At 33.6% G+C, this 10,750-nt stretch overlaps 1 protein-coding gene across 1 annotated transcript; it reads left to right on the top strand.

The window, feature by feature from the left end:
- Positions 1 to 2,239: 2,239 nt before the first annotated feature.
- rhebl1 (Ras homolog, mTORC1 binding like 1) lies at positions 2,240 to 9,931 on the top strand. Its single transcript, XM_026262642.1, has 8 exons — positions 2,240 to 2,620; positions 3,911 to 3,982; positions 4,510 to 4,577; positions 4,670 to 4,752; positions 7,149 to 7,205; positions 7,300 to 7,347; positions 8,165 to 8,246; positions 8,427 to 9,931. The coding sequence occupies exons 1-8, from the start codon at positions 2,569 to 2,571 to the stop codon at positions 8,517 to 8,519; spliced, it is 555 nt and encodes a 184-aa protein (XP_026118427.1). The 5' UTR covers positions 2,240 to 2,568; the 3' UTR covers positions 8,520 to 9,931.
- The last annotated feature ends 819 nt before the right edge of the window (positions 9,932 to 10,750 follow it).

Here is a 10,750-nt window from a genome sequence, read left to right as displayed (position 1 = left end):
TTAAACTCACGGGGGTAGATATACTGAAAACAAACAGATTACTGTACCTGTAAGAACAGGATAAAATGAAAAGGCCGGGACAGTCATGTCTGCTCCTTCACAGCTCCTCTGTTGGTATATTTATTCAGTGCAAAATCAATTTCAGATACATACAATTGTTTTTTTTAAAGCTTTACTTTACATTGCGTTGTGTCTCTTTTAGACAGCACTTCAATGTAACTGTCATCACAATAAAATCATATTACCATTTTTCTTGTCTTCCGTTTACCCTTTTGTTGACACCTGAATACTCTATATACACTTCATACACATCAATACTAATATTTATAAAGACAATATAACTTAGAATTAGATTTTTATTAGTATTTTTCTTAACCCACAGTCTACTTAAAAATATTATACATTGTAAATATATATTGTATGTTGTAATTATTAATGCAATCTACTACTTTTTTCCCCTCACAGGCGAGTATCTATAATGGAAGAAAACAAAGTGTGCTTCTCTAATCTTCCCTCAGTGCCTGGTCACGCGCCAAACGCGGCAACAGAATGAGCTTCTCAGAGACATTCAACTCTCTATTTTACACATTAACTTGAACAAATAAACATTTTATAACCAAAACACAATTAATAAATGTATATATATCGATATAAAGATCACTGGAACATTTTTAGATCATTTTCCTCATATTAAAGAGATAACATAGTTTATGAAAAACAAAACATCATAAGATGAATCAAATTCAACACTTCACATTCATTATACACACACTAGGGCAATCACTGTTCTATATTTTACAGTCTCCCGTATACTTTTCGTGAAATAAAAATAAAACACAATTGTATACATACTTTGTGTGTATCACACTCACATTCAGTACGTCTCTTCTTTTTGACATGGTTTTATAATGTTGATTGAGATGTATGAGATTTTAATAGTCAGACATTACAGAGAGGCCATCATAATAATTGACTGTTAAAATATCACGTGTTAGATTCTGTCATGTTTTGGTTATGTTCCTATAGCCTGTACAGCCTAATGTCTCACTGCTTGTCTGTTTCAAATAGTATTTTTTTATTATTATTTTTATTTTATTATTATTATTATTATTATTATTGTGTAGAGATCTTGCTCAGAAAATGTATCCTGTTAGCTGGACTGAAAAGACTGGGCATGATATTGTGGTGAATAATATATTGTATAATATTTCAATGAAATATGATTGCCTGTAAGGTCTGATCTTTTTTTTACATTTTTACAAAATGTCCAATTTATCCTTTTTTAAGCAAAAACACTATTTCTGTTAACCCAGCAGTAATAATGTTCTCCATTTACTATTTCAGTTGAGTTTTAAGTTGAAGAATTTAATAGGGTGACAGACAAACAACTGAAAAAAGATGGGAGAGAATGCAGGTGGCAGGTAGTGCTGCTGCATACATCACAATGTGCGCTTTAAATATTTAAAGGTCAGGAATTGTCATGTCAATAATTTATTTCTATTCAGATATCATGCATCTCTATTATTTTTTCTCAGTTCAGATGGGCTTTATTGACATGAATTTTTCAAGAACCTTAATTATTTTCCAAATCTTTGAACAATATGCAGTAACAGTATTATGAACATTAATTGGTATGAAGATTTATATAATTATTTTTGTATTGTATATGTGTGTGCGCTCTGTGGTCACTAAGATCTTTTAAATATGAAATTTAAGAGTAACATGTTCAACTAAATGTTCCTTATTTCATTCACTTCTCTCTCTTTCTCTCTAAGGAGTCCATCAAGCTCACTCTGCGGTTCACATCATGAACAAATTTGTTTTTGTGTGTGTTCAAGTTCAACTGTTGTAATATATTATTTAATAAAATATACAAAATCTTAAATATACCACAGAGTCATCCTTATGTCGTCCCTCTGTACTTGAAAAATCAAACCCAATAATTACTCAACATTCCTAGGAAGCAGGTATAATTGCAATAAAGAAAGTAGTATTTGGGTGAAATAAACCTTTAAAAACCTCTAAAACTCTTAAGTAGTTAAAACTGGGTAAAAATACTGCCTTGGTAGCACTTTTTTCGGTTCTCCAAATCTAAGGTCGTGGAAATGCGTTCCTGGTACTTCGGCTCTCCGACTCGATAAGGTGACGCTGTCACAAACAACTAGGTTCCTAGAAATGCGGCCCTTCAAATGCGTTCCTGGAAGTGCAACCCTGGCCTCCACCCCAGAAGGTGGCGAAATGTACCAACAGTTGGTTTGTCAATCGCCATTATAACCCAGAGGTGGAAGACATGCTTCTGCAGTGAATAAGCATTTTAGTTAATTCGTCGAAGGTCTAAGACGTCACTATATAACTAAAGTTTTACTTCCAAAGAAAAATTGTTTTTGGCTGTGCGGCGTACACAAACCGAAAAGTTTACTTTATACGACAGAAACAACGATGAAGATCTTTCAGGAGGGCGTGGAAAAGTTTGTTGTTATCACGTGATAGACCTCTAATGTTTGATAAAGTATTTCTTTCTTAAGCTCCAGTTCTTTGTTTTCGACGTTCAAAGGATATTCACCAATAATGCCTCAACCTAAATACAGAAAGATTGCTGTATTAGGGTATCGTTCTGTTGGTGAGTGTTTAATATACCTTTTTCAGTAGGAAGTATTTGATGTTGTGTAGTCGCTAAGTTAGCAGAGTTCTTGTTGTATGTTTAATTTCATTTTAGCTGTTCTCTAGTGTCCAGACACTTTAAGTTAATTGAATAATTGATTTCGACACTGTAAAGAAACTTCAAACAGGGCACCAGCATTTGAAAACATAATTGAGAACTGCATGCTGCTGGCAGAAATTAGCAACGTGCTGATCTCTACACACGAGGGTCACACGCGATCATTTGCCAATCAAAACTGTAATATCATCGATCTGGCAATTCTAGTAACACCTCGATATGTCTCAAAATGTGATTTGTAACGAGTTGCCGTTCCCTTTAACTTGTAATTCGCTTGTTATTGCCGCTTTCTGTTCCACCTTAAATGACTACCCACATTAACGTGTCAAAGCCGCTGTGTCCATAAAGGGCTTTACAGTGCTCATTCTCGGTCATTTTCAAGGGTAACGTTACGTTAAACGTGACGCTGTTAATGGACAGTTTACTGCCCCATCAAGATTTTTTTTTTAAGTCGAGTCTAAATGTACATTTTTATTTTAATGGAAAATACGAGGCTTTCTTTTGCAGCTGCCAAAGTTTGTTAATCTACCGGCCTGTTTTAATGCACCAATGAATTTTACATTTGAGACAACACATTAATAGATTTAATTCAATGCGATGTTGATGTGTAGTAATGGTTTTTCGTCATTATCAATGATAAACCTAATATGACGGCTGATTTAAAAAAAAAATTAAAGCAAAGGTTGAAAAATACTAAATATACCTTTTTTTTCTTTTGCTCTCTTTTTTTTTTAATCGAAATTTCAAAATTACATATTCAGTTGCAGCAACACGGTGTAAATCTATATTGATAGAACCAACGTATATATGATTCTTTTTCGACCAAAAAATCTGTTTAACTTTATTTTGCACACCTGGCGGCAGTTTGAAATCATTTTATATTTGGTGCCTTCTGAAGAGGCAGATCTTGTGGTCTTGTGCCGGGGATTGTTCGCACAATGCATTACACATTTAAATGCACTGTGTTAGTGCCATGTTTTTAACCTGCATTTACATGTGGTTTGATCAATCAGCAGCTTTCTCAACACCTTTCTGTTGCTTTAGTTATTAATTTTATTTTCTGTTATAGTACAATAATTTGTTTATTATTGTACTTAATGCCATTTAACAGCCTTATAATACATGGCACCTTTTGTTATTAATTATTGTTAAACACTGTTTTGCTAATTGTTTCAATTTATTTTAAAACAGGAAAATCCTCCCTCACGATACAGTTTGTTGAAGGACAATTTGTAGATTCCTATGACCCTACTATTGAAAACAGTAAGTACTGGAATATTTGATTGATGTACTGTTTTTCTATCACTCATAGACTGCATTATTCTAAAATGCCATAATGGACTAATAGGCCTACATGTAGTGACTAGCCATTAGAATATGCTACTAAGTTTTTAATACCATTATCATGTAGAAAGAACTGTTATCATTATATGTTTACATGGAAATTAGTGTCATTAAAATTTGATTCATGTACTGTTATAATCATATGAATGTTAATGAACCACTTATTTGCCATGTATAATGTTGTTTAAGTAATTCAAATTGTGTTGTTAGTGTTGCCAACATATTTTTATTTTCATCAACTATAATGGCTGCTATATTGTGACAACTGTCAGATTAACTAAATAGGAAAATTGGGGGGAAAATCTGTTGTTCCCTTATTCAGTTTTTAATTCCTGCTGATGTGCTGTTTAATATCTCAGAAGCTATAGAGGAAATTTTTGCTCCAAAACTACCTTTGAATGTTCTGAAATCCCCAATTGAATATATCTGTTCTGTTTGCCTTGAAGCTTTTAATAAAATGGTGTCTGTGAATGGCCAGGATTTCAATCTCCAGTTAGTTGACACTGCTGGACAGGTCAGAACCCCCACCCCCCCGTCCAAACTTTCTGTAACATTTTTGCCCCCATCATTTTTCATACAAGTTGTCCCCTCCCCCTTTCTGTTTAGGATGAGTATTCCATTTTCCCCCAGTCTCATTCTATGGATATTCATGGTTACGTTCTGGTATATTCTGTCACTTCAATGAAAAGGTCAGAATTTTTTATTTCTTTCTCATACTGTTATGGGTTTTGTTGTTGTTGTTTTCATTAGTCATATAATTGGAATGTTTGGTCTGTTTTGGTTTTCTTAAGGCTAATAATGCAAATAAACACATTTCCATGCTTGTGTAATAACTTTTTTTATTTCATTCTTTATTCTTGGACTCATTTACAGGTGTTGGTCATATAATTAGAATATCATCAAAAAAGTTTATTTCACTAATTCCATTCAGAAAGTGAAACTTGTATATTATATTCATTCATTACACAGACTGATATATTTCAAATGTTTATTTATTTTAAATTTGATGATTATAACTGGCAACTGAGGAAAATCCCAATTTCATTATCTAAGAAAATTTTGAATATTACTTAAGACCAATACAAAAAGGATTTTTAGAAATCTTGGCCAACTGAAAAGTATGAACATGAAAAGAATGAGCATGTACAAGCACTCAGTACTTAGTTGGGGCTCCTTTTTGTAAAAACACTTTTTTTTTTCTACCACATCTTTTCCTTCCCTTCACCTCTCTATTAATTTGCTTGGACACAGAGCTCTGTGAACAGCCAGCCTCTTTTGTGATGACCTTTTGTGTCTTGACCTCCTTGTGCAAGGTGTCAATGATCGTCTTTTGGACAACTGTCATGTCAGCAGTCTTCCACATGACCGTGTAGCCTACAGAACTAGACTGAGAGACCATTTAAAGGCCTTTGCAGGTGTTTTGAGTTAATTAGCTGATTAGAGTGTGACACCAGGTGTCTTCAATAATTGAACCTTTTCACAATATTATAATTTTCCGAGATACTGAATTTGGGAATTTCCTTAGCTTTCAGTTACAATCATCAAAATTAAAAGAAATAAACATTTGAAATATATCAGTCTGTGTGTAATGAATGAATATAATATACAATTTTAACTCTTTGAATGGAATTAGTGAAATAAATCCACTTTTTGATGATATTCTAATTATATGACCAGCACCTGTGTTCCAGCTATACAAATTTTGAAATAATTTTTTCAGTTCTGTTTATTTTTTGTTTTGTTTTTCTGCCTGCGTCTCACACACAATCCTAATTATTGAGTATATCCCATTGACCATAAGCTTGTATGGACAATTGTGACGCATTTGTACTAAGACTGATTTCTAATACTTCATCTGTTTGTCGTCTTTACTGTTTGAATTTCAAGTCGGTTTTCATTTTACTGATTAAAGAGAAACATGCTGTCACAGAAATCAGCAAGGAATTTCAAAACCGTTATTACAGACAGGTCTTATAAAGAGAGAAACAATTATAGCACCTTTAATCAAAGCTACTTCAGTGTGGATATATTGACTGTGATCTAGCGATTTATTGCACTACAGTTTACCAATATACTTTAGAGGTATTCAGCCCATGTGCACAATGACAAGATAGATCAACAATACAATCTCTGGTTTACAGCTTTGATGCCATTTGTTACTGAAATATTTAGCTTAATTTCTGTTTCAAATGTGTGATAACATTCTAAATCTTAATATATATATGTGTACTAATAATGCTCTGTACATGTTTCAGAATGTTGCATTAGTTTCCTAATTTATCTTACTATAATAAAAATAAAAACTTTTGCAATAGCAAGAGAACTGACATTTTCTGTTTTGGTTGCACTTGCAACCATTATGACTGCCACATGATTTGGCTTGCTATATAGACATACTATATTATAGCTTACTATAGATGTAATACATATGGCAAAAATTTAAATAGAATCAGCACTGGCTCTATCAAGCCTCTTTTTCATCATAATGGTTCCGGTGTGGATTACTGACTAGTGTTCTGGGCTGAAAAAATCGATTCCACTCCGCCTCTATGGCAGTCTTGCTGAGTAATGTAATAACATTCCATTCCTCTGAAGGTCTTAGTAGGTTAAATTGCCTCAGAGAGAATCTGCGTGTTCAATTTCAATTACTCTTGAGCATGTACAGATGAGACTAGTGGCAGCTTACCGGCAGAAAAGCACAGGAATGACTCCTGGTATCTGAGAACAAACAATGTGACGCATCATATTTGTTTTTGGACTGGTTATGAAGTCGCTTAAACAACACCTATATCACCTTTTCTGTTACATAAGTCTGTGGGCACACATGGCTACTTCTAGATAGGCGTCAGTTTGCCCAGCAAAACACTATGTAGGAAACACTGAATATATTTTACTTTTATTTTTGTATGTCACAACCATTGCAGATATACAACACTAGTGACACACTCAATATTGGCTGAGAAAAATGACATTTTTAACCTAATATTCTGAAATGGGTGATTTTTTTCCTTTGAGTGTAAGGGCTTAGATACTGATGTTATTTTTCAGAGGCCAATAAAATGTAAACAATCCACTCTGTTTTCAGTTTTGAAGTTGTGCAGGTTCTACATGACAAGCTTCTTGATATGGTTGGAAAGATACAGTAAGTGTGGTTTAAACTTGTGAACATATGGTCTAAAATATTACATCGTTAAGGTCATAAAACATGTAGTCATAAATATTAAATATTTACCCAGGGTACCTACTGTTCTGGTTGGGAACAAAAAAGACCTTCACATGGAAAGGTAAGCATATAGTATATATTCCCCTTTTGCATGTATTAGGGACCAGGCACTTAAAACCAATTTTTGCTGATGACGATGATGGTGAAGTTTTAGATTTATTATAATTTTTCTGTGTTTAATTTGAGTTTTATAGGGAAAATATTTAGAAACAATACATAGATTTGGTAGAATGGTCCCAAATGCCATACTATTCAGGCATACCCTTAGATCAGTCTGAAAGGTGGTGCTATGATAAAGCTTTTTTATGTTTTTTTGCCTTAGGACATAATGGCTGGATATCAATTTTTACCCAGGCCATATTGGCTTTTGTAATTTTGAATTACATTTAAAGGGTTCTTCAAACCTATTCCAGTTAAAAGTTTTTTTCTTCTTCTAATTATCTTATTCTCCTGACGAAGAGTTTTAAAATGAATTTTGATATTTAGTTAGTTTTATGTGGTAGACATACTTGCATATACTAAAAATGGTGTATACAAAAATTGTATGTAGCTATTTCTAGTCTTAATAATTTGGCCTTAATATTATGAGTCTGCCAGCCTGGTCTCATCATGATAATTCTTCCTTGGGGCATGTAGTTGAATGATACCCTCTTAAAACAAGTGCGTTAAAGTAAGGCATTGATAGGCCATTTAGGTAAAGGATGAACGAGATTTACATTTTTAACATTCATCAATGTGATGAAATGCCTTTTTTGCTTTTGTCTGTATATGCAGCAACAATATGAGTAAGGGCAGCTGTAAAGGGAATGAGATAGTTGGTAAGCACAGCATTTCCACTCTCATGCTCACTCTTTCTCTTTTTTTATTTTTTTATTTAGAGTGATTAAACCAGAAGAGGGCAAGAAGCTTGCTGATTCTTGGGGTGCCGCTTTTATGGAATCATCTGCTAAGGAAAATCAGGTAGCTTTTTTTGTTCTTGTATAAAGAACTTTTGCTCTTTTTTTTTTTTTTTTTTTTTTTTACACTTGTTTACAAAACTTGTTATAGACATATTTCTGCAATACACTTTCTTTTTGCTTTCTGTACTGTATGAACATTTTTGTAAATGTTCTCCCTTTTAAAAGAGCATTCATTTTACAGACAGCTGTAGAGGTTTTCAAGAGGATTATTCTGGAAATGGAAAAAGTTGATGGAAATGCCCCATCAGAGGAGAAGAAGTGTGCTGTGATGTAAGGCATGCAGTAAACTCACATGCTGAAGTTAAGAGACGCATCACCATGCCATTAATTATAATGGAGCAGTTCAGTAACAGGTCCTCTTCTGATGAATTATTTCCAAATGCAGTCAGATTTTTAAGCAAATCAGTATTGTTCAAAACCAATGTCAACAAACATTCTTACAAAAAAAAAAAAAGTACTCATTCAGTATTGGAATTCAATATAAATGCTATATGAGGCTAAAATTAATGTATGAGTACTGTAAAAAAAATAATGTTTATTTAAAATCTCCCATCTCTTTTACTTTAAGCTTTGTCGACTGACATTTAATGTTTAATCTGACAGGTATTAACCTGTCTGCATTCTACGGTCTCCGGTTATCTCAGCAGTACACAGTTGCTCTTATTTGGAATTTTTTTTTTTTTTTTTTGCTCTCCCTCTGACAACTATTTACTCATTTTACTTATCTTGAGTAACCAGCAGAATTAAAATGTGTATAAGTAGTCCATTTAAATTTAGTTTTTACAGGGACTGTCATTGAGAATGCACATATTAACAAGTCAGTGCTGTGCTCCTCCTTTCCTCTTCACAGTGGAGTATGTGAAAAGTGTGGGTGTGTATATATAAGATGATGTAAACAACATCCTAAAAGATCCACTGTTCACACTGTTGGTTTTATACACAGTCAAGTCAAGAACTGTATTTTTTCTTCAGTACAAAGTAAATATGAGATCTTTAAAACTTTGTTAGAATTCTATTTGTGAGATTTAGCTTTTTTTTTCTTTTCATTTGTTGAATATGTTTTGCTTTTGATTCAGCTTGGTTACCTGTAACGATGCCCTAAACCCATTTTATTCATGCCACTGTCAGCATAAACTATCTTTACGTGGCATATCAAAGTGTTTGTGAGAAAAATACACAGTTTTAGTCTGATGCTGAACTTCATACAGACAGTTTGCCGTTTGCGAGGGCAGTCTAATATTTACATAGTTACCAAGGACCAGTCAATTCATGATCAACAGTTTCCCTTCGTGGAAAAGTCGTATAAGCTTAATCTTCATTTAAAAGCAGGGTCACAAACAATACCTCTGTAGAGCCGTTACGACTGATAATACACCGGCTACCAAAACATTTTTCTTCCAATGTAGTTGTAGAATCCCACCTGCTTCCTGTTTAGTAATCCCTTAGTGATATTAAATAGCACCAAGATACGAATAACATCCAGAATTGTCCAGACCTATACTACATTGAATCAGCACTACTGAAGTCCAAGGGTCCTTTGAAACCTGACCTCCTCATTTTCCTGTGAAGTTCAGGGTGCCAGGTTTTTCATTTTTATAATTTTGACATCCTTCTTCATTATAATTTTAGGGACTTCTGTATATGGAATTTTTGTACATGGAAAAATAAACATTTAAACAATGTGTTCATCTGTTTTCTGTTTTTTTTTTTCGTTCTTACAGTTGGATTTCTCACATCAGTTGAAATAGTTATGGCAATACATTTTCAATATAATGCAACTTGCTGTTTATCCACCTTAGTACAATGCATGTTTGCAGAGATTAAATAATTAGTCACATCTTTTAGTAACTTGTCAAACATCAAACTTAGAAGTTACATTAATGACACCATGATGGTGGAGTGATAACATCTTACAATTAATCCATATAGTCATTCGCAGTACAGGTGCTTCGCAATAAATTAGAATGTTGAGGAAAAGTTCATTTATTTCAGTAATTCAACTCAAATTGTGAAACTCATGTACTAAATAAATACAATGCACACAGACAGAAGTAGTCTAAGTCTTAGGTTCTTTTAATTGTGATGATTTTGACAAAAACTCACTCAACTAATTAGAATATGAGGACATGCCAATCAGCTAATCAAAACACCTGCAAAGGTTTCCCGAGCCTTCAAACTGCCGGTGTTGGTCCATTGTGTTTTTTGAAAACCAAAGTCACTGCACCCGTTTACCAAGAAATTTTGGAACACTTCATGCTTCCTTCTGCTGGCCAGTTTTTTGAAGATGATGATTTCATTTTCCAGCAGGATTTGGCACCTAACCACACTACCAAAAGCACCAAAAGTTGGTTAAATGACCATGGTGTTGGTGTGCTTAACAGGCTGATCACCTCCATGCCACGCTGAATTGAGTCAGTAATTAAAGCAAAAGGAGCCCCTACCCAGTATTCAGTACATGTACAGTAAATTAACATACTTTCCAGAAGGCCAACCATTCACAATGTT

The sequence above is a fragment of the Carassius auratus genome, chromosome 6 (assembly GCF_003368295.1).
Source record: "Carassius auratus strain Wakin chromosome 6, ASM336829v1, whole genome shotgun sequence".
Classification (NCBI taxonomy): Eukaryota; Metazoa; Chordata; class Actinopteri; order Cypriniformes; family Cyprinidae; genus Carassius; species Carassius auratus.
This window is presented reverse-complemented; position numbering and strand designations above follow the sequence as displayed.